The sequence below is a fragment of the Apis cerana genome, linkage group LG4 (assembly GCF_029169275.1).
Source record: "Apis cerana isolate GH-2021 linkage group LG4, AcerK_1.0, whole genome shotgun sequence".
NCBI lineage: Eukaryota > Metazoa > Arthropoda > Insecta > Hymenoptera > Apidae > Apis > Apis cerana.
Window position 1 is genome coordinate 156,395 of NC_083855.1, and position 26,566 is coordinate 182,960.

At 24.7% G+C, this 26,566-nt stretch overlaps 1 protein-coding gene and 1 long non-coding RNA gene across 9 annotated transcripts in view; one reads left to right on the forward strand and one right to left on the reverse strand.

Annotated features, from left to right (window-relative positions):
- LOC107995232 (uncharacterized) overlaps positions 1 to 26,566 on the forward strand; it is a 41,149-nt gene that overhangs the window by 10,051 nt on the left and 4,532 nt on the right. For 6 of the 8 annotated variants that reach the window (XM_028665450.2, XM_062073458.1, XM_017052611.3 and 3 more), the window contains exons 2-4: positions 22,690 to 22,842; positions 25,171 to 25,311; positions 26,319 to 26,433. In XM_028665450.2, coding sequence (XP_028521251.2) covers positions 22,690 to 22,842; positions 25,171 to 25,311; positions 26,319 to 26,433 — 409 coding nt within the window. Of the gene's footprint in view, positions 1 to 22,689; positions 22,847 to 25,170; positions 25,312 to 25,456; positions 25,674 to 26,318; positions 26,434 to 26,566 lie in introns of those variants that run through there. The other 2 variants (XM_062073459.1, XM_062073463.1) reach the window with 2 other exon arrangements.
- LOC133665927 (uncharacterized) lies at positions 23,599 to 25,175 on the reverse strand. The gene is made up of 2 exons (XR_009829391.1): positions 25,010 to 25,175; positions 23,599 to 23,781 (listed from the first exon to the last, which is right to left on the reverse strand). It is a non-coding gene; the product is annotated as an uncharacterized LOC133665927 (long non-coding RNA).

Sequence of the window (26,566 nt, forward strand, 5' to 3'; positions counted from 1 at the left end):
GCTTAAGTGACATTTTTATTTGTTTTTGAATCGATTTTTCATATTTGTGAATTTATGTATACAATAGATACAATAAATCTCTGTATATAAATATGTATCTATAGTAATATAATAAAACGTACAATGCACCATCTTTTTTGAATCGATACATATTTATTTTTGAAAAATTATGAAATATAGAAAATAAAAATTTTTATTGTTGTTCCGAATCATTTTATATATCATTTCTATAAAATAATTAAAAAATCGAAAAATAAAGATTAAAAGAATTATAATGTCGTAATTTAAACTTTATTTTATTTTTTCACTATTTAATTTTTCATTTCGTTTTATCAGATATTTAATTATTATATTAATTATTATATTTTATAAATCACATAATAAAAAAATAATATATAAATATATCTCAATTTAAATATATTTTTAGTTTAAAATCACGAATCTCGAATCCCATCTCAAAACAAAGTATCTTCATTTGATTTTATCTTGAATATTTCATCCAACTCATCGGCCAAGATCGGCGACTATAAATTATGAATGTCGTTATTTCGAGGAAACGGTTTACAGTGAAAATGTTTCGTGAATAATTCGTATGCGCTCAAACTAGCAATCTTGTGTCACAGATTTCATACTTTTCTTATTCCACCGTTCTCTTCTTTATTTTCGAAACAACCTCGAGTATAAATATTTTTTAATACGAATGTTTCTTAACCTACTCTATTTGTGATATTTTGAAACATATAAACTGTTGTTTTTGTTATTTTCTTTATAACTTTATTAATAAAAATAAAACAGATAACTTAGACCTATAGATTGTTATCAATTAAAGTTTTGTTGAACATTACTTGAATAATATTGTTTCAATCGTTTTATCATATAATACATATATAAAAAGAAAATTGTGTATTTCAATGAAATTATAAAATTGAAATGCTTTTTTTATATCGGTTTAAAATTCAATATAAAATAAAAGTTAATAATATTAATATAGTTTTTGAAAAAGTTATATTAGAAGCAAATAATCTCTCGTGAAAAATTATTAAAATATAAAAAATAAAAAAAAATAAGTTAATGAAATATTTTAATTATAATATAATTAAATTTCTTTTCCATTTGTGATTAAAATTCTTTTCTCTTGATATTATTTTCAATCGAAGCTATGAGAATTCGATCATTTTATTTCAACAATTCAATAGATGTTTAAATAACACATTTTAATCTTATTTAAAAGTCAAAGAGTGTATTGAATTTTAAATATTATCTCGAGAAAAAAGATGCAAAATATTTTAATTGAAAGGGTATAAGAAGGATTCTTTCAAAGTCTAATTGTAAGCAATGCACTTGATACTTTCTTTATTTGCATATTGAATTTTTTGCGAAAACTTGGCCACTTTTGTTAATCATCGAATAAATCTTTTTTTTATTCATTTGATTGAATGGCAAACGATTTTAGTTTTGCTCTTATCGATAATATTCAATTAATAACATCCCTTAAGTAATTAATAGTGGTCATTTAATTTGATTCTCCATTAATCATCCATTATCATCAATTAACTTGTATTATCTTACAAGACTGAATTAACGAAAGTTATAAATTATCGATATTAATGAATTCTCTTGTACAGTCCAATTTATTTATGCAATAAAAATGTAATTTACAATTTATTTGTTAATCCATTAATATCATTTATATCATAAGAAAGAAAAATATCTTTTGAGAGAAAAGATTTCTTTTTTACTAATTTAATTGACTGGAGACAATTGACGATTCTTTATGAAGATTTCACAAGACTTAATTAATTAAGGTAACTAATTTAAATTCGAAACTTTTTTTCAGCATGAAACATTTGCAGTCTTAATTTTGTTTTAAATTTTTAATTGGAATTATAATACATTATCTATTTAGATACGTTTAATTTACTCTAAAATAATAAAAATGAGATTTATAGAAAAATTGTTAGATATAAGAAATCTTTAAAGTATTTTAAAAATCTAAATATTCATATTATAATTATAGAAGTTCTACGGGTAAAAAATTGATTGCAAAATCACGCGGAGAAAGGCTATACAACGTATGCGAATTGCTTACGAAAGAAGTATGATATTTTCGTGCTAAACGTAAGAAAGTATATGAAAATATACGATGAAATGACAGAGATATAGAGTAATAGCATTATATTTTTATTGATAACTCATTTTGTTTATATTTTAAAAAATTGTTTTTGATAAAAAAAATTTATATTCTCTAAGAGGAATTTTAGAAGAAAAACCATTGTACAAATCTAGCGAAAAAGATATATTATAAAAATTCAAAAATAATATTTTTTTATCTCTCTATAATATTTTTCCACTTTAGTCTTCCAATATTTCAACAATTTTAAATCTATAAAAGATATCAGACTCGAAATTTTTGAGCTTTGAGAAGAAAAGTACATGTCGCTCGTTAATTGCATCTGCAACCGAGCAGAAAACGAATTAATTTAAAAGCCGGGCGTTCTTCGATTTTCGTGTTCGTCAATGAACTTGTGCTCTTACAGTAATGCATTACATAACATTAAGTAATACATTACGCAAGAAAATGTATGCCACATTAAGTTGCATAACTTGAAATAAATGCATTTTAATGGACAACACTCTTTTTATTCGAAAATTTAAACATTATATTTTCCATTTATCGTGATTATCGATTATAAATTGATCTCTCAGCCGTATAATTTAATATTCGAAACATTTATTTTTCGTAATTTCGAAGCATCCTGGAATTTCGATATGAAATTTTTCATATGAAATTTGCATACGTTGCGATTGATTTATACGAAGTCGACGAAGACAGTATTCAAGAACTTGTTACATTGGATAATAATAATAATAAACCGCTAGTTTGCTAGTTTAAAATTATAAGAAACTAAAGAATTTAATAAAAGAATAATACATGCCATTTATATCAAGGTATTTTAATAATGTTCATATTTATATTTATATTAAAATGATTTATAAAAGAATAATAAAAATACTTGAATTTTTTTATAGAAGAATTTAAATTTTCTTAAAACCTATCCAAATATTAAAAATTTAAATTATACATTCGTAACATTCTTCAAAAATATAAATATTATTAAATTGCAATAGCATCTAATTTAAAAAATGATCGATGAAAAGTTTATTCTTTTTTAAAATAAGAAATTGTTATATCATTATATTTGTATCAAGTTTGAATTATTCTTTTCTTCGTTATTTATTCCATTACTATAAAAATTTGAAATCACAATTACAACCACGTATCGAAAGATCAAATTCCATCGCGAAATTTTACATAATGGTTAATTCTGGAATCAATGGGACTTCGTAACCATCATTGTTTGTTATCACGTTGAATTCGTAACTGGTTCAAGTCTACTCAGAAGAATGTTCCAGAGAATGTAACTACGGCTTCTGACTTTAAGCGGGAAGTTTGCTTGTGCACGTGAGTCCGCAGTGCAGACTGCAGTGTCTTTACGTTTTTTACTTCTCGACCATTCACCTTTCTAACGAATAGCAAACAAAAAGCGAATGAAATGGAACGTAGAATAACGGACTTAACGAGGTAGTTATTAAATAAATTAAATAAGTTTTTAACTTCGATAAGAATGAATTTATTGAATACATTGAGCAAAAGATAATCGTCTCTCATTATTTTAAATAATAAATGATACATTTGAAATTAGTTATTGCATCTAATATTGAATCTTATATTAATTTCGTTATTCGTTCGATATTCGAATATCTTTAATTGTTTTAAAACATTTTCTACTTTTTTTCTTAAAGTCTTAGATTATATAAAATATATCGATAATTTTAAATCAGATTAATATTAAATGCCAGTTAACTATTATGTCAATATCATACCTTTCATATCTGTTTAATAATAAAACTTTAATTTTTTATCAAAAGATTTTCAATTTTAAATCAGGTTATCATTATATGATATATATAGATTTAAAATATTATTTATACCATATTTTATTCAGTTTATATCATGTTATAAATTTTGGATATCGACATAATTTTAGACATTGACTCGAATTTTTTAGAAATAAGAGAAATAATAAATAAAAATAAATTTCATTTTATTATTAATTATTAATAAAAAAAATATAATTCTTTCCAAATAAAATGTAATAATTTACTGCAATTTTTTGCTATAATTTAAGATTCGTTTAAAAAATAGATTTATTATATTTTTTAAATAATAAGTATAATAACAATAACAATTATCTTTTATTTAATGTATTTAATAAGTTCATTCTTATCGAAATCAATATATAATAACAAATTAACGTTTATATACATATATTGAATATACTATAGCAATAATATTTTCCACGCGTTTTTTTCTTCTGCTATTTTTTTTAACGTTTTAATTTTCTAATTTTAATTTCTAATTCATTTATTTCTTTTATAAGCACAGCATTACCAGATATTTCATAAATAATCCGCAAAACTTTCTCTCTACGAAACGATCTTCTTGTCTCTTTATATGTACAATATTGATCACAAAACGATCAAGTATAAAATGGTTAATTATCTTTATTAATAATTACACATTAGAAGAAAGTTTTAACTGATGAAAGAAACGATTTAATTAAAGTAAGGTACAAAAATAGATGAAATTCGAAACAAGAAGAAGAGTTTAAATAGTGACACGTTGTGTTTTTGAGCCAACTTGAATTCAAGTAATAGAAATTTTTGAACTGGATCGGTAAGAAAACACATCATGCATAAAAGATCAAAGCTTTCGACATTTCGACATTTGCATTTATAAGAAATAAAGCATAAAACGTTTAATTTAATTTATAAATGTATATTTATATATAAGATTTATATATAAGAAAGAAAAAGGAAACTTCATGATTGAAGATAATTATTACGATAACCGAAATATAGCAATTGCTCTTAGAAACTAAAATCAAAACAAATATTTCAAAAATTTTAATTCGATGAAAGAGTCATTTCTGTAAAAAAATTCATGTATTATATTACGTATATATTTATATATTTTAAAAATTTTAATTATTATATAATTTACATGTAATATATTTTTATCTGTTTTTCACAAACTGAAATATATTAATGATTACGAAAAGAAGAAGAAAAAATTAAAAAAAAAAAAATAAATTCAAGAAATTCACATTTCTCATATATTAAAAAATTATGTTATAAAAATAACATTTAGTTTAATTGACGAAAGAAAGAAAAAAGCAATAAATTTTGCAACAAATTCACTTTCTCCCATCAAAAGAAAATTTTTATTGAAAAAAATAAATTCTTGAAAGAACCAGAAAACTTTTACTCAATCTTATACATTTTAAAGAAAATTTTTCTCCAAATCGGCCATCCAAATCATTCATTTACAGTTATTAGTTTAAGAAAAAAGAATGAAATGAAATAAGTTGTTTTTATGAGTCGACTAAAAGATAGACGAGAAATAAGCACAATGCATATCGAAGTAAATAAACTGTGAAATAAGAAGCAATCGAAGTGTACGGACAATGTGCTTTTAATTACACCCTACGATAGTTAAAACTCGTTTTCCATGCAGTAAGCAAAATCTATATATATATATATATCCATCACCTCCTGGTCTGAGATCCGTAAGAATTTCAGCGGTGTATTTTAAAACGAAGCAACCTCGGGGCATGTTCTAATTACCACTTGATAAAAAGTGGAAGCAACTTTTATGTAATCATGGGGATATCTCGTGATTAATTAAACGTTACGACATGTTTTTTCTGGCAAATCCTTGTCCCAAAATAAATCTTTCTTACAATCGAAGCGATTAAAGGCGAACAAAAGAAAGCAACCTCCTCCCACGCGTCAGACACGAAAGATTAAAAGATTATTTGAGGATCAATGATCTGAAGTATTGTAATTAATGTAATTGATATGTCGTGTTATTACGAATACGTAGTAATATTTATCTGTATCTTCGAATCAATATGTCAAACTTACATTTCTTCTTAAATAAAGACGTTGTTCTTTCTTCATGAGATTGAAATATATGAAATTCTTTTGATTTCTTTAATTCGTGTTTTTATTTTTAATTTTTTTTTAATATATTCTATCATTCCATTAATTCCATTCTTTCACTTAAATCTTATTAAATCCGTATTAATTTCGTACACAATTTCGTTGAAATATAATATTTTAATTTTCATTCGAAAGAAAATCAGTTGTAAAGCTCTATAAAGATTTTTTCGTTTCTTTTCAAGTTTGTTTTTTCTTTAAAAAAACTGCTCTTTTAAAAAGCCATTTTATTGTTTATTTAATTTTTTTTTTAAAATTGAATCACTCTTTTGTTTTTTTGTTACCAATATTAGCTCTATAATTTAGAAACGTATTTTTGTAAAATTTTTATAATAAATTTATACGGTATTATATGAATTTAAAAATTTTTAAAATCTTTTTTGTTTTATAAAAAAAAAGAGATTAACTTTTTTCGATTCTTGTGTCGATATTAATTTTTTATATAAATATAACTTTAAAAAATAAAACTTGTTAAAAAATACATAATTTATTTTTATTTTACAGTAATTAAATATTTTATTTATGACGTAATTCTTTGAAGCAGCGAATAAATAAATTTTTCAAAAAAACTGTCAATAAACTGCAATAAAAGTAAAAAAACACATTTGATTAGACTGTTCGAGTTTCACAATCGCATTTTATGACGGCGAAACTCGTAAAAGGCGTATACACTTGCATATATGTGCTTCAACTTTTATGGAAAATCAATTTTATAATCCAACTAGTCGAGTTCATCAACTTTGGTTACATCAAATAATTAACTTGCGATAATATCAAATTTAAGAAGAAGAAAAAAGTAAAACACAATGGCATAAATCAAAAGTAAAATTTATTCAATTATAAATAATTGTGATTAAAATGTAAAAAATATAAAGAAAAATGTGAAATCCATAATGCAACTTTTCTTGACAAGTAACAAAAAGAATTGAAAAGGACGTGTATCGATTCTTTTTATCCATAGTATAAACATGACTGAATATTACAAAGAGAGGGAAGGGGGGAAAAAAGAAAAGTTTGCGTTCATCTATGCCAGAAATATGCCACCATATTCGAAGATCGATAGACGACATAAAAAAAAACTTGGCATAGAAATCAAAGCAAAGAATGAATGACTTAATCAGTTCGTCATAAATTCGAAAAAAAGGAAAGAGAAGAAACAAGAAATAATAAATATATCGTAAACTTTGATTAATTAAAAGTTTGTTATCTTTCGAGATGATTTCCATAAAAATGGAGGAAGAGTAATTTACATATAACTTATGACGTAGAAATTTCATAAGTTTTGTCATTTTCAACAAAGTTTAGAACAACGTGATTTCGATCAGCTCGTCATTGAATTCGATGTGTTAACGCGTATTAAATATCGATATTATAATACTTTTATATAATATTTAATAAATTCTCATATATATTAGATAAATACGAATTTGCGTCATAATTTTCATGTATGAGAATTTTCACATAACACGAATAATAAAAAGTAAAATATATAAAATGATATACATATAATACATAGATATAATATACAATATAAATAAGATAATGATAAATAAAATCGTGTTATTAGTTTAAAATTTATTTTAAATTCATATTAAATAAAAATACATTTCATATTTTTTTTAATAAAACAAGTTTTGACGATACATTTTACGATGAATTATGAATACAATTAATTTTTTACTGTATTAAATTAAATTCAAAATAAAATCAATTTTAAATTTATTTATTTTAAATTGATATAAAAAATATAAAAATCAATCTGGAAAAATTAATATATTAAAATGAGAGAATTTTTTTTTATATAATAAGAGTAATAAGAAGAAGAAGAAATTGGCAAGAAATACGCAACACTTGTAAAGAAATACTGTTAAGTGTACATTTATCGAGAGTACTTATGTCAAGATAAAGGTTTTCTGTGTGAAATAAATATTGTTCTACGTTTACCTACATCTCGAAAGAAATAGAGAGAAGTGTGAAAATTTATTTAAAAAACATTTCGAGTAAAATCGCTCGCTATCTCTACTGATATTAACTTTTTCTCTGCAAATATATCCATTTTCTCTGGAAATCCACAAGTAAATCGAGCGAAGCGATTTATCAAAAAATTGATAAGTTTTTCTTTCACAGTTCTGTAAAAACTTTTGCTTGGTTTAAATTAGCCCTCTAATTTCTTTTCAGATGGGAAACTTTTGTAACATTTATGTAATATTTATCTTTGAATTTGAAAAATATTGCTTACAAAAATTTTTATAAAAAATATATTCTTTGTCCTTAAAAATATCATTTTGTTATTAAATTTTTTAGAATTACAATTAAAAAAAATTTTATTACAAATAGTTTTTATTACAAATTTATTTTTATATATATTTATATATTGTGTATTATTATATATCATAAAAGCTCCTATGTCAAAAAAATAACACTATTTTCATATCAATTAATGTTTTAAGTTTGAAAAAAAATTAAACTTTTATAAGCATTCAAAGAAAGTTTATAAAATATTAATATATTACTGTAATATATCAATAATATAATAGTAGTCAATATCAAATTTTAATTTTTACAAGAAATCAATCATGTTTCCTAAAAACACAAGGGATGAGTGAACATTTGCCTGATGTGCGATGTCAAACCGCAGCTATCTGTTGCATAAATTGCCATTAATGGAATATTTAAATAGAATATTTAGACCTTTATATAGAGATATATATATAGATGATATTTGAAAATTCTATAATACTAAAGGGATAAAATCTATTTCCACAGAAATCCATTATGTGGTAATTAAATACTGTATGTCTTGTAAGATTATCTGCACGCTCGTTAAAGGAAATCTCTAGCAAAGTAAACTCATCTTGTTATCACCTTCTGTTTCTCGGATCATTTAAATCGAGTTGTCTTGATCCAGAAAATTTAATTGCAATCAAGGACGAGTCTTTAAATATGAAACCGAAATTTTATTTTGAAAAAAGGCTGAAGAAAAATTATTATTGGTAAAAAAATATGTAATTAATAAAATAGAAGAAGATAGATCGATGTAATGATTTTTCGATTAACGATTAACGAATACGTTCTTAGAAAACGAATTATTAAACGATACTGCTTTAAAATTTAATAAGTTAAAAGTAACGATTAAAAAAGAAAATTTTACTTAAACTTATAAAACATACATTTATAATATAGGAAAAAAAATATTTTTAATATTTTTTATTTTTTGCTGAAATCGCCAATTTTTGATAACAAAAATCTATTGTATCGAATCATGGAATATTTAGAACTTTTTTTATTCGTAGAAAATTGCTTTACATCCAATCAACGTTAATCGATAACATTAAACGAAATATCATTACATAATCTTATTGTATATAAAAATTTAAAACAGAAATAATTAAAAAAAATTTTATCTTTTATTCGACAATACTTTTTTTTTATTCGACATACAAAAAAAAAGAAACCAAAATAAGAGCAAAAAGAACAATATCGATCGTAACTTATTAGAAACCATTCCATATCAATTATACACTTTTTATTTTCATCTTTCAAACCAGCTATTCTTAAGCGAGAGAGAGGAAATTTTCTTCTCTTCTCGAGTATAAAAGCAAAAATAGAAGACAAAAAGAGAAGAAGAAAAGAAATAAAAAAGGTTGCGTAGGAAGAAAAAAGGATTGAAAATAATTCTAAGCAAGAGAATCACATCGTTTGGAGAAAGGGGGTTGTTTTAAATGGTGGCGTGACAGGCGCACGACGATGATTACCGTTTCTCACGCAACATTGTAAACGCTGGTTGCACTTTTTGCCATTATCGTTATTATACGACTTTTCACACAATGAGTCGGCCCAGCAACTGGCCGTATGCACCAGTTTCGCGTCAATCGGGGCTAAATCGATCTTCATGGAAGCCAACCTGTCGACTGCGACACTATCCGTGTCCCGTGTCTCGTATAAAAAAAAAAGAAAAAAAAAGAGAGAGAGAGAGAAAGCGTGGAAACTGATTTAACGAGCTATGACTCCATTAACAAAGATTTTTATCTATATTTACCAGAGTTAGTTAACTCTTTTACAGTGAATCTCGAAAAAGACTTGAACAAACTGTTGAGGATAATTATATAAATTTTATCTTTATCTTTCGAGAGTTAGGATTTGAGGTCACATTCCATATTCGATGATGATACAATTTTTTTGTCGTTATTATTATATCATGTTATTGTGATATTCAAACGTTATTATAGTAATTTTTTGCATGTTGTATGTTTTGTATTTTTTTTTATAAGATAACTTTTATCATGATATATATATATAAAAATTTTTAGATAAAAATCAAATTTTTAAAGTATACATATTTTAATATTATTACTTTTTCTCGTAATTATGTGAAGATTATTTTTTTTCTAAATAAATTTTGTTATTTTTTTATAAAAAAGGGTTAATTTATATAAAAAAAAATTTAACACTTGCTATTTAGGAGATAAAAATAACCACTTTTGATGTTTTACAAAATTTAAATTAAAATATTTCTTTAAGAATTAATTTTTCGATAATCTTGATAGTTAGTAATACTTTCTAAAAAGTAACGAATTACATTCGTATATATATGATCTCTGTCGATTTGTAAAAAATTCATAATATTAGAAATACATGCTTTCTTCAAAATTATATTGATATAAATTATACATTTATATTAATTTTTATTTAAAACAATTTTAATATTAAAACAAATAAAATATTGAATTGAATGATACCGAATAATATTCATTTATCGACTATAAAGAATATGTTCTCTTTATTTGATCAAAACTTTTAAATTATAATAAAAAGAAAAGTAATCATTTTTTTAAGTAACTTGTTTTGACTTTTTCATAATTTTATACATTGTCAAAAATTATTAGAATCGACATATGAAAAGAAACAAATAAGAGAGTAATCATGAAATTATTATTTAAAGTTTGCGATAATTTGAGAAAGGAATTCAGTTCAGAAAGGTAATAAAAAAATAGAAATGACAAAAAATAAAATTATTCTTTAACTTTAATTTTGTTATATTCATTTTAACTTGGAAAATTTGTTATCCAATCATTTGTTGTTAAAAACTTTTTTTAATTTTAAGAATATATATATTTCTAAAATAAAATTATTTATGAAAAATCTTTCTCTTATTTCAATGGAATAAAAAATTTTTCATGAAATTTTTACATGAAAATTATTATATACAAATTGGAAAAATTTAAAATGCCACTTTGCATATTGAATTAAAGAAATTATTTTTAAAATAAATATTTGCTTTAATATTAATTTAATTTATGGGTAAAATATTCACTGGAATATCTATGTAATAAAATAACAAAGAATATTTCTTTTTCAGCATGAAAATATTTGAATATCTAATTCGTGCATTATTCTGTACTTTATAAAGTCAAATACAAATGCTATATTCTATGTAAATGTATCGTCTGTTATGCAAATTAACACCTACAATTTTTTTTCTTTCCATATGAGATTTAAATACTTTTTTGAAATATATATATATTATAATATTAAACATAAAGTAATTATAAATAATAAACAAAATATATATATATAAATATAATAAATAATACTTGTTTCAAGTATTTATCAATATTTTCATCTTCTAAAAAAAAAATTAAGATGTTTGCTTTAATTTTAAAAAAATTATTCCACTTTAAACAATGTGCGAATAGTTTAATAGTTTTATCTTATTGAAAATTTTATTAATTCTAAATCTAAGAAAGTTTTTTTGTCCAAGACCTAGTTATATTTTCTTTTCTGTATTTTTATACATTGATATATTTTAAAATTTTAATATTTAGTTTTCATTTTTTTTTATGGTTATATATGATTAAAAAAGGTCTTGCAAAGGCAATACGTACAAAGGTTAAACCGAAGACTTCTCTAATCCTGAACTTGACCTTCATAATTTTACGGCTTAGTACACAAAATCTCTAATACCAGTTCTTGTCCGAGGAATAGAAATATATAATGGTTGTCGTAAAGAAATATTGACCAAGTTTAGCTTCACAACCTTCACCGATTTATTTGAAAGTTCATTTACATATCTGAGAACGTCCATACAAAGATACGTTTTAGATTAAGTATATTGTCAGTATATGAAATAATGAATTATTTTACTCTTTTAACCCTTTATTTTATCGAAATTAAGTTTACCTATATTTATTGATCAAAAATGAAACGAAAAATAAAACAGAATTATTTCATCATAAATTTTTAATACGAAAAATTTAGATTATTCTGAGATATAACATAAAAGTGGAAAATAAATATAATTCTCCATGGAATTTTAAATTTACGCCACGTTGTTTTTTCTCTTTGAAATATTTGCTAGTAAAGGCATAATTTACGCCACCCTGGGGAAAAGAAAATTCCACGAATGGAAAGATCATTGAGCACTTAGTGTCTAACCGTTCGCACCTATTACGACACGATAAATTCTCAATCGTATAAAGTAATATAAACATCCCTTGAGAAAACATTGAGTATTTAAGTTATTTTACGACATTTTCTTAAATAATATATTGTCCTTTATTCTTGTTTTTGTTTTATGTTTTTTGAAATGGAAGAAATTTTGCTAAATTTATACGAGATTATCTATTATTTCTTAAGTTGAAATTTCATTGCAAAAGAAAATGTAAAAACGTAGATTTAGACTGAAAATTATGAAAAACCGTACTCTAATCATTTCTAAATCATAATTCAATAATTGATTTCGATAAAATAATGAGATTTTTTTAATGTATGTTTTAAATCTTTATTATAGATTCAAAATTAAAATTGTGACCTTTACTTTTTTCTTCGTAATTCGATAACAATTTAAAATATTTTTTTAAATATTATCTAATAAATTAATAATCTTTTTTACGTATAAAGATTTAGAAATTAAAAAAAAATACTATATCTCGAATAAGAAAAAAGTATTTAAGAATTCGATTTTTTTTTGTTTCGACATTTTAATAAAGAATAAAAATAAATGGTAAAAAAAATGATAAAAATATGTCAGCTTCGAACATCGACCAATTATTAAAATAGAAACAGTCGCTTAAATCTTAAAATGGTAGCTCGAATCGCGTGCATATGACCAATAAAAGTTCATGTTTGAACTTTAGATCTCATCGACGCGAACTATATACGTAAAACCATCTATACACCAGAATTTTTATACTTTTTTATCATTTTTATTGTACAACATTCAAATCTGTTTAATACTTGGGTCTCTAAAAATTCTGTTTAATGCAAGGATACGTAGTTGATTGTTGATTTTTGTTTAATAATATTTTTCATTAATTTCATAACCGATTAAAAAATGAAAATAATGAAAATAAAAATAACGAAAGTAATTATATTTCCTCTATACATCTTTTAAAAGGCGAATATAATCAATATTTCGTTTCGTTCGCAATATATTTCATGCGCGATAAGAAGAATTATATAAAGAATTTCTCATAACAGATATTCATATTTAAATAAAATTTTTGAACAGATGTATATTTTTCAACAAACATAAATGTATATAATAACACTAAAAATATCGGAATAAACACATAACAAAGGAAAAAATTAAGAATAATAAAAAAAATGGTGGTTTAATATTTACATATGAGCCATATGAGCCAATTCTACTTCAATAATATTTCACGCTTCGCGTCGTAAACAGGTGACTGAATTGAATTATTGAGTGAATCTTCTGAAAATGATGGATGGCCCCCTTTGGCATTCCGATTCGAATTGAAGAAAATTATTCGTCCAATAACAGTTTGCAGTTTATCATTTAAAGTTATTCGAAAAACGTGACAGAGACTGAAATGATGATAGAATTTCTTCTTTTCACAGATATTCGTTACTGACTTGAACAACGAAATAAATGAAAAAATAATAAAAACATGGAAAACCGAAAAATACAAAAAATTTCTTTTCTCTCGTTGCATTATTATAGATAATTTATTATAGAATTTTTTTTTATACTTTTATTCGATGTGGCCTTGTATTAAAATAAAATTGTGATTTTAATTTTATACATAGAAAAATTTTATATCGATCTTTTTTATTTATCCATTCTTTTTTCGTTTCTCTTTTCTGCGCATAACATTTAATATCGATACATAAAAATACAAACAATACGAACATGAAAATATTAAATCAATAAATTTAATATGGATAATATTCTAAAAGATACGTATGTATAGATAGAATAGATAGAGTATATAATTACAATTATATTTGAATTGGATTTTAAATTACAAGTAATTAAATAAAAGGGGAAAGATTAAGAAATTATAAAAAAAATAAATAATATTAATTTTTACAAAAAAATTTTTATTATAATATAATACTTTATTTATTACATCATGTTGCCACACGATGTAGACCTTTACCCTTAATAACGCTACATTCTCGCATGATTATCAAGTCATTCAAAGAAACGGAAGAAATTTAACTGTGATAATAATCTGTAAAAATAATATCAACACGAATTCAAAATATGAAGAATGGTATTTAAATTTTCCATTTAAACGATCGATATTCACAATATTCAAAACTACTCTCCAATTATATCTATTTTTAAATTTGATCGTACACGAATAATAATCAATTACAGAAATTTTAATTAATAATAATTGGAAGAAATTTTATCTAATTATTACATCAACGAATTCCCTCTAAAACGATCAAAATCGATAAGATTCTACTGTCTAATAGGTACCTGACTACCCTGTTGTTGGGTCGACCGTGTCTATAGGTGGTTGCCAGTTTCAAACTGCAACGGGCGTGAGACGGTTCACATGTGAGAGCGTTGGCAGTGTGCCACTGCAAAGTGACCCACTTTCAACGCGTAGATTGACCCAAGAGTCGCCATTTTTACTGAGAGTTGCCGAGCAGTTCTCGTAGCGCGGTCACCGCTACCTTTTTCCTCCTTCCCCTCCTTCTTTTTTCTTCTTTTTTTTTTTAGGTCGTAGTAAGGAGGACAGATCGTTAACTGACCACGCAATTACGCGCCAACAGCTAGTTTCTTTGATGTTCGAGTCTTCAAATTTGCACGTTTTCCCGTATCGCGTAGTCGTTTCAAACCGGAAATTGCAAGCCGCGATACCTGCCAGCGTCAGGGAATGGAGAATCGTTTCAACCAAATGCACGTTTTCTTTTCAATTTGGTGGGATCACCGTTTTAATCCATTTATAATTATCGTATACAAAACGTGGATTAAAATGAAATGTTACATTTTATGTAAAGTTTTGTAACATATATCGTTATTTTCTAAGCGATGTTACACGATAGAGTAATGAGATTATCAGATGTATCACGAAAGTCTTAATGTATAAAATTTTAATATAAAAATATCTAACGTTTATATAGTAATTATAAATAATGTAAAATAATAATGAAAGATATAATTTATGGACAAATCGATGCAACAATTAAAAAATGAGATCAATTATAATTCAAATATATATATATATATATATATATGTATATTTGAATATATATATATATATATATGTATATATAATTAAGAAATACATTTTTGGAAAATAGATTTTAAATAAATTTCATATATCAAGGAATAAATTCAATTTCTATATATCATACTTGTACAAAATGATTTTCTGTAAATTTGATGTATTTTCCATAATGTTTTAATTTTGCAAAAATATATAAATGCTAAGATAAAACATATTTAAAACAAATAATTTTTAAATTTTAATTCTAATAATTTCTCATCGTCTCATGATAATGCATACTATATAAATTATCTTTTTTATTAGTTAGTTATGAGTATTAGAGAATAAGTTATCAAATATATAAATAAAGTTATTCGATTTTCTTTAAAAATTCAAATTTTGAGATTTGTAACGTTAATTAAAAAAAAAAAATTGAAAAACAAGGTATATAAACAATCGTATCGTAAAACCACGAAAAATCGTGTCGTAAGATAGAAATAAACGTCCTCGTTGATCATCTTCTTAAGTATAATTCGACAAATAACGGACTGAGTAAGAATGGAATACTGTCCGCCCTCAACTTGCCTTATTCTACTTGGCCGCAATGGAGATGGTTTTATTTCGCTCAGTAGAATGAATGAAAAATACGGACTCGCAGTCAGGGAAATCTTAATTAACGAGTCACCTCTTCTCGGCAGCGAAGACGGTCAACTTCGCGAAAAGTCTCTAGGAATTATGCGAGAAACTTCTTTTTATTCCGAAAGTACTGGAATTTTATTTCAAATTTTACGCTTTTTGGAGCAAAAAATTTAACGAACATGAATATTTCTGCGGTAAGATAATAAAAGCTAGTACGTTAATTTTTTTTGAAAATTGAGATATGAATTTTTTTATATAAATAAATGAAATTTACAGAAAACATCTCATCGAAGATTTAATTTAACAAAAATCAAAGAGAATAAATTGTATATTTGTTTAAATATATTACGATTTTTCATAAACTTTAAAATCGCTACGTTTCTAATTAAATTAGAAATCTGATCATAGATTATTTTTAATATTCTAATACAATTTAATTAGATATTTTATCACAGAATATTATATATTTTTGATAAATCTTTGAAAAATCTTTTATAAATATTTTATAAATAACGTTAAAAATAAGATAAATTGATAATAGGAAAATAGATTAGTTGATTTGATCAAAGCGATAAAACAAACTGACATTTTCTAATTACATAGTAATTGCATTAGCACTGATTCATCAAGACAAATTGTATCCTTACTTATCGATCTAATTTAATGCAATAAAATTATTTTTATTTTTTGAACTTACTGTAGTTCATGTAATTAACAATAATTTGGATAAATTTGCCATTTTCGTTGTTTGCAATGAATTATATTTCTCTCTATAGATATTATGTATACTATTTTAAAAATAATCTAAAAATATTTTAATACTTTGTATATAAAATATAATAAATATTATTTCAGAATTCTTTAATAATTTTTCTAAAAAAAATTTCATGAAAGGATCAACTAATTTTAACTTTTTACTTGTGAAATACTATTATGATGCTTGCCTTTACAATAGTTTCTTTTAGTAGCACAGATCAATGCAAACGCCTTCTCCATTTCTGGAAATTCTTTTTATGGGCACTCTTGAAAATCAAATTTATATCACTCGATATTTTTCTTTATTCTTTCAATCGGTTAGAAATAAAATGTTTCCCGAGAATTGTTTAATAAATATGATAAACACGTGGCAAATAACTATGAAATGAGTTTAATGAAATAGAATAGCAAATAATATCATAACTTTTAATATAAATTATCTTTCGATGCAAAGAATCGAACAATTAAATATTTTGTCATTTATTTTCGTCTTTAATTATTAAATATTTAAATGTCTTTATGATCGATGTAATTTTTCATCAAACGTAAAATTAATTTTGAAAATTATTTCTTTTTTCATGAATAATTCAAAAATCAAATTGATTAATTCTACCTTCTGAAGTACTCTTAAGTATAATTGGTTAATTAATAATAAAAATTTCTTATTATTTTAAAATTGCAAATACACATAACTACGACTTTCTAATTTTATACATATTTTAATTAAACATCATTCTTCTTTTCTTTTACTCCATCCCAACTTTCATCTCTTTCTACTTTTATTATAAGTACAAATAGTATTTATTATAAGTATTGTCACTAAATGACTTCCTGATTTTATGTATTATTTATTCATCTTCTCTTTTATATTGCATCCTAACCTCATTATTATTTATATATTTATTATATTTGCCATAAATTAGAAATACGCGACATAATCGAAGATCGAACGAGAATTTTCTAAATGAAGATTTAAATGCAGAAAAATTGCATTAGATATAGTAGAGAACAAAGTTAACATTTATGTTAAATAGTTAATTAATTACGAGACATACCGGCACGATATCCTCTGTCGGATCGAGGATTAACGTTTACCATTGAGAGTGGCGCCATCGTGGCGTCTCGATGATATCACGAAACCACTTTGCACGCACCTTTCTCGTTATTTGACATATCTATGGAATACTGAGAATATCGTGATCATTTTTCTCGTTTCGTATGCAAGCTTTACGTGTTATCGACCGTACATCATCCAGTACGTCTATTTCTGTATATACCCGCTCTATCTTTAATTCTCATACACGAATATCCTTTGCAAAAAAGGGAACTGGCTCGAGGATCGATCGTGCGTATCTTTATTTATCAGTTCGGAAAAATTGTTAAAAAAAAATCAAAACGAATTGTCACGATACTGCGAATGTCCTTAATTTTTGTTTCTCCGTTAATTAACAATTATCGATAGAAAAATGTCTATAAAAAAATGAAAATAGTTTTGGAAAATTATTTATTTGAATTTATTTGTTGATATTTATTATATGATGATTCGTTTCGTAATGAATATGGATAACATTGGAAAATCATTCATTATAAATTAATTATTATATCAATTATTGTATTTTATTTAAAATTTATAATAAATTTCGTTTTTGAAATATAATCGTAAAAAGAAATCAAGAAAAATGAAAACAATGAAGAGTTAAAATAATTATATATTATAACTTGACAAAAAAAAAGATTTTATATAAAATTGTATTTTCTATATGTAGAATAAATAGAGTTTTTAAAAGAATTTTTTTAATTTAATTGATAATTGGTAATTAATAAATTCAATACAATTAAAATTATTTATTCAATTTAATTGAAAATTTATCTAATTTTATATAAAAAAATATATTTTACATAATATAGAAAAAGATATTAAGGAAAATAAAGAAAGCAGAAGTAAAAAAAAGGATGAAAAAGAAAACTAATTTTAAACGATATTTTAAATCGTATTCAAAAGATCGTTTCAAGACAGGAGCAGCAAAAATATTCTCTGTAATTATTATGTACGTATTACAATATAATCAGGCAATTTCATTTCAAGCTTATTAGATTTTCCATCAGGTACGCTTCTACATCTTTGCGTCATCGTACAATATAATCACCCTTTAAGAAAGCGAACTAGCGAGTTTCTATTGTCCCGCATCCTAGATCCTAAACGAAATTTTCTTTTCATGACCACATAGGTAGTTGAACGTATCACGGAAAAAAGCTTTCTGGTTACATTCTGTTCTAACAAAAGGAACCGAAAAAAATATCAATTTATTTTATACCAAAGAATATATCTTTTTCTTTTCAACTTTTCCTTTGACGATATTTATGGATGAATCGAGCGATTTCTTTACAACACCTTCGGTGTTGTAAACCGCACGATATAGATTGCAAATCTATACGAATATTTTTATTATAAATTTTTTGAAATTATTTTTAGATATTCTACTGACTTTAATGCTGATGATTTTATGAAGGCAACTTTTATTCGTTATCGTATAAATTATAGAAAACGATCTCGTATTTTGTTCCACATTTTTGCAGTAATTGCACATTATTTTCAATTCCATAATTTCATTTTTCCCAAAGAATAAAATCATGAATTCATCTTATTTACCTTTTCACTTCTTCGTCCCAAACTGATCTCCCAATTGCTAACAAACGAGTTACGCGAGAGTCATCGTGCATTTCTCTAAATTGTGATCACCGAGTATTTCTCGACCGATTGAATACGATCGTATTTGCCCCAAGTGCTATTATGCGATGACAATGCAGTAATCAAGCTCGTTCTCTTTGCCTTGCAAAAAAGGATTCCTTCCTCGACTTTGCCTACGGGCTGTCAACGTCTTCGTGGCGTTACCCTCGAATTCTTGAACGCCTCAACGTCTGTTGAACTTCGAGGAAGAGAGCACTTGAAGAAAAGCATTAATTGCACGGACAGAGATCCGAGTATACCAATCTTCCAATTCTCCAGCTTTTTCTACGCCTCCCGAGTATTAATTGACTGAATTTAGATGGAGAAATGATCATCGATGAAATGAATCGCTTTCTTAGGGGATATCGATAGCATTATATTGATAGTTTTTACCCAAGATTTTGATATTGTAATAGTAATTTATGTCAGTAGTGTCTATTGATTAATTATCTTTAATTGGATCACGTCATGAGTGAAATATCGTAATTCGATCCTTGTTTCAAGTAGGGTTAATTGGGTCGATATAATTTTTTTACGTGCAGAATAGAATGCGTGACTTATTTTACGATTCTCAATTTGAAAAATTTTATCACGTAAAAGTATGAGTTTATCGATTAAAATTTTAAAGAAGAAATATGTAATTTCTTAAAAATGATTAAATTATTATTTTTTCTTCTTTCTTGTGAATTTCTATAATTTACCAAATCATATGTTTATAATATTACGAAAACAAAAACGATATTACATGATCAAAAATCGACTCCACGAAGTTGAAATTCATGAAACTAAATTATAAATTTGAATAAAAAATTTTGTTTGAACGATATATAATAATGATAGTTTTATTTCTCATTTTTATTTCAATAATCACATAAATAAAAATCATTAAAATCAGAAATTATATTATATAATGCAAGAAAAGGAACACTATGTTAGAGAATTAAAAAATATCGCGGGATATCGTGGCTCAAACAAAAGTTGCATTGAAGATGAATTAATAATTATGCGTATAATTAAAAAATTAAAAAAAAAATAATAAATGAATTTTATAAATACAGAAAGATTTCGAATTAAGAAATATTTATTCAAAAATTTATACACATTTTACTACGAAGTAAATTTAATAAAAATTTTAATTTTAATATTTTCTAATAATTATTTTAGTTTCCTTTTAATTAATTTAATTGAATTAATTTTGTTCAATTCGATACAGTGATTCAAGAAAATTGTACAGTTTCTAATTTATCGAACAAAATAATTTTTTTTACGTGCATTTGTTCGTAATTTGTTCCCATCCAACTGGAAATATCAACGAATGGAAATCGTAAAATGTAAATATACACGACACCTGCAGCACAATTACGAAAATCAGACCAAAATATTTCGTCATGAATGATAGGGAGTTGGAAATACCGAGGATGATATATTTGCCTAGAACGTACAGGCTGGTTGAATTACAGCTGTGGGATCTATATCCGTCATTGGTTTCGAAAGTGATTTATCGGCAGAGATTCAATAGTTGATTACATCTTGATTAAATTATTCATATGCAGAAATTTCTGGTTTATATTTCTCGTTTCTACTTTAACTTTTAGATTTTTTAATTTACAAATTGTTATATTTCAAAAGAGATGAGATATTGGCTTAGAAAATTAAATTTTACCATCTGTACAATTTGCCAATTCTTTTTTAATTTTTCTATCTCCTTTCCAGAGAGAGAAATTTATTTTAGAATATTATAATTAATTATTTAATATTATATATATAATATAATAAGCAGATTTGTATGCATCTTGAATATACAGATATTTTTTATTATATTCATTATAATTATATAAAAATTGATCAATAGAGATGGAGATGGAAAAAGAGATTCGGTGACAAAAGAATTAATTTTAAGAAAAATATTTGAAATTAAATATATTTCTTAGGATATGTATTATTAAAATAAAATATATTATTTCAAATTTGTTTATTATATTAAAAAATTATTAAAAAATATATAGAAATAATATATTTTATATATTATTTTTGTCGATAACTGAATTGTATAATTTAATAAGATAAATTTTAATCATAAGTTAATTATAAGTTTTTATTGCGCGAAATGATAATATATAGTGAATTGTTTTTTTAATATTATTCCGTATTATTCCTTTAATATTTACATAATATTTGAAGATAAAATATTATTAAAATAATATAGATAAAAAAAACGATGAAAATTTATTATTGTTTTTCAAATTGTCTCATTTCGATTTTGTTAAATTTAGATTCTTCAAGATATTCTGTCTCTTTTGAATTGTTTTTAAAAATCAATCTATTTTTTTAAGAAATGATAAGTTTTTCTGGTTTCAAGTTTTGCTTATCGGCGATAGAAATTTATATAGTAAAAAGTTTTATTTATTAAAAATATTTATTCGAAAAAATAATGAAAAATAGGATCCATAGATTCCAGAATATTAAAGCGATTAAAATATTAAAATATATCATGTATTTAATTCAGGATTTTGATTTTGATTTTGTTTGAAATCTTGAAATCTCGAAATTTCTTCTAGATATCTTGATACGTATCTTGAAGAGATTTACTCTTCTCTCGTTAAAAATATATAATATATAATTTTTTTTTGACATTTTTGACATTTATATAATGTAATTTCGTAGAAATAATATGTTAAAAGAAAAAAAAAGAAAGAGTTTATAAGATAATTGATTCATGCTGATTAATTCTAATAAATAAATTTAAAATTTGATTACTGATTAACTAGTAACTAGTAGCTTTTTTAATAGATAAATAGAAGATTATTAAGTATTCTTTTTTTTAAAGGAAAAAGAAAACAAGCATTTTTTTCTAATTTATTTTATTGTTTTTTTTTACTTGGTAATATAATATAATAATTATTTTATAAGCAAATTAATTGTTAAAACAATATGAATAGAAATTGTTTTGAAGGGAATAATCTTCCATGTTCTTACTACTAATATTAGTTCAAGAGAATTAAATTCTAAATATTCCAATATTAAATCTTTTTTCAGACTTGATCGACAGGGGAACGAAGAAGTTTGGCGATGATTGCATGGAAGATCGCGAATGCAGTTTCTCCGGCTCTTATTGCGAGCCAAAGAAGAACAAATGTTCGTGCAGGGAGGAATTCGAGGCGACGAATCATATCGACAAATGTGGACACCGTAAGTTAGTACATTACTTCGATAACATCGATTCTCACTACACAACATTGTAAATGATATATAATTGTTTGAATAAATCAATTTAAGGATCAAATAAAAAGCACAGAGTTTAATAAATTATCATTTTGTCAACGTAGAAAGATATAATATTATAATAAAAAGATACTTTATGGATAATTCGTTACGAATCAACAATTAAAAATATATTCGAGGATTATATTGGATACAAGTAAACTTTTTATATTCGTAATATTATTCGAAAAACGAAAGTGATCTAGTTTTTTAAATGAAATATCATAAATCACATAAAAGTGTATATCAAAGATATGAATTTAAACGTATATGGTCTTTAGGATCAGAGAAGCTCGAAAAAGAATAAAATAAATTGAATATCATATGTAATCATCATCAATGGTTTGAAATAATCATTAGTAAGATTAATATGCTTTTCTTATCTTTGATTGGAAATCGATAAAATTGAAAGATTATCTAAAGAAAAATCGAAAAATAAAAAAAAACCATTTTGCGAATTTACAGATTTCAATTCATTTACTAAACATTCCAGCCAAAACAGATCTACAATTATTATTATAAAATATAACAAATATTTTCTGTGTCTGATACCAAATTTTTCCTATTTTGAATTCCTTAATTTTAATTAAATCCTATAATTTTATTCAATAAAATGATTCAATGATACTAATTGAAAATTAAAAACGAAAAAACGAAGGGTATTAAAAATAATGCGAAATAAAATATTATAAAATTATTTACTACATTTATTACTATAAAATAAAATATTGACGAAGACATATTTTATAAAACAAAATAAGTTGCTCACGTATAGGAAGTGGAATTTTTCCCTTTAGTGCGACCAAGTTTTACGATCGGAATGATGTGAATGCCTAGGTAGTTGTTTATGACTTTCTTCCGTGGAATCTAAACGAAAGAACGCGATTTTATTGGTCTCTGGCATTAGAAGCATCGCGAAAAATTAAAAGCAGGAACGAAAGCAAGAATTTATTCGTCCAGATTATATTTTACACACGTTTTTAATTAAATTTGCAAATGTCGAATTATTTGTTGAAAATTTTTCTTAAAATCGTGATGAACACCACAATAATATTATTATACAAATATTAACGAAGAAATTCCAATTAATAATAATAATAATAATGAATATTAATTTCAAATAATTGATAAATATAAGGATTATTATCAAGAATCATCGAAATTATTGAAAATGTAAACGAAAGTGATATTTTAAACAGCACACGTAGATATTTTTCAAGTTTTAATATCGATAAAATGATTGAAAACATGTTGTTTAGAAAAAGACAAAATCTTTCAATTTTATCAATTTCAAATCAATATTAAAAAATTTCTGTCATTAAAATTAGATAAAATCGATTTTTTAGTGTATACGAAAATAAGTTTTTATCAATTTCAAATATAGATACACACACAAAGATAAAGATACACGAATGATTCGAAAAAAAGAGACAGATAAAAATGAAAATATACATTGATACGTTAGGATTAAAATTCGATCAATATTAAGCTTCCTAATTGCGAGCCTGTGGCCGATATATCGAGGACAGTATGGCACATAATCGCTAGATCAGATTCACCACATTAACCTCTGGATATACGCTATCATCCGCAAGCACGCTGCGAGGAAATAATTCCTTCTTACATTGACGAATGACGACCGTACATTGATTTATAACACTGTTCTAATCAATCGCGCACTCCAATATTGAAATAATAATTTTATAAGATAGAACTGACCTTGTAGACGAATTAGAAATAAAGGTAGGGTATCAGGTCATCGTGTGATGATTGATTGACAAGTCGATAATGTTTCGAATAATAATCGTGTTTTAGTTGCCAAGAGATTAGATACATGTGAATGTTATTCGAGATCCATGTTACATGTTATATATTACTCCAATAAGGAAAATTTATACACGATGCGATATTACGAAAGAATTGGAAACGAAAATATTGGAATAGAAGGTTCAATTTTAAGGAATTAATTAATAACCCGAATAATTATAACAACTTTTATCGAAGTTTTATTAAAAAAGATCGAGATATAATAAATTTGTATTAACACGAGAACAAATTGATTTTTCATCTATAATCTGTAATAATTATTACTTACTTAAAACGAGATTAAATCTTCGAATCCAATAAAGGAAAATAGAATTAGGCAGTGAACTCTTTTTAAAACTGTAACTTTTTATAAAAATCTCGTGAAATATTTGCTCGAGATAAGAATGGTAGAAGGAAGCGAATCTGTCGTTAACGATTTGTGTGTTTCAGCGGTGAACGTGAACGAGTCGTGCTTTTTCCACGAGCAATGCGAGGCGAGAGTGAGCCAAACCGAATGCAGGGACAATCGTTGCATCTGCATCTTCGAGAAGATCCCGGTTACCCAGCCTGACGGCATGATTGTGTGTGTCGGTAAGAAAGGAAAGAAAAGATGGAGCAATCGGGGAAAGGGAGGCTGCGCAAATTTCTTTTTGATGAAATTTCATTCGCGTCCACCCACGCAACGAGAAGCAACTCGTTTCCGTGTTAATGGAATTCCGGCCTAAAATTCTACCACGACCAAGTTCATTAATTCATCAACTGTTTTAACGATTGACAAATGCGAAACGGAATAACGAAATGGCGAACTCTCCGTTTCCGGTGAGGCAGAAATTAAAAGCACGTCACTTTGATATTTTGCACACTTTTATTTTCAACTTAGCGTTGTAAATTGAATTAAATGGGTGACACGTGTGTGCAATTTCATCATGTCGAAAAAGCTCTTTCGCTTTTGGGTGAGATTAATTTGGGTTAAAAGATAATATGAATTTATTTTGTTTTAATAAATGTATACGTAGGTTATTTTGTTTTAATAAATATATACATATATATATATATGTATTTGATAAAAAAGAAAATATCGAGATTAGTTGAGTTTATCATCTATTGGAAAGAAAAATGAAAAATGAAAGATATGTATTATTAAAATAAAAATAAGAACAGACATTGTGACAATAAAATAAGAAATGAATTATGTTTTCGAATACAAGAGATGATATGAAGATTAATAATATAATAGAATTGTTATTAATTGTTAATAGTCATAAATTATAGATAGTATATAATCTAATCACCTATTTCGTATAAAAAATGATATCAATTATTATTGTTAACGAAAATTTTTATCATTGATCGTTGGAATGAAAGCACAAAAGTCAAGTTCTCAATCAAGGACATGCTTTTAAAAAAATAACTTTATTATTAATCAGAAAAAAGTTTAAGTGCTCGAATGTTATTGTAATTATATTTTTTTCTCTTCAAAGTTATCTTTTGAAACAAATTAATTTCTTTTATAAAAATTTTTGATCTTTGATAAAAATATTAAACGAAAATTAAGTACGAATGGAATAATACAAAAGCAAATGAAATATATGTTTCAGCTGAGCAAAAAGAGGAACCCAATCTTCAATATATCGATCCGACGATGATTGGTGTTCTCGTTGGTATGGCTCTCATGTTCATCATCATCTGCGTCGTCCTTAGGCTTTTCAGCAAGTAAGCCATCTATTTGCATATTTTGCACTGTGATACTCTTCTTAGCAATTCTCATAACGAGAGTTTATAACCTACTTCTACTTGGCAGGAAATGTGAAAATGGACCGTTGATGTCGTATGCCTAATGCAAATT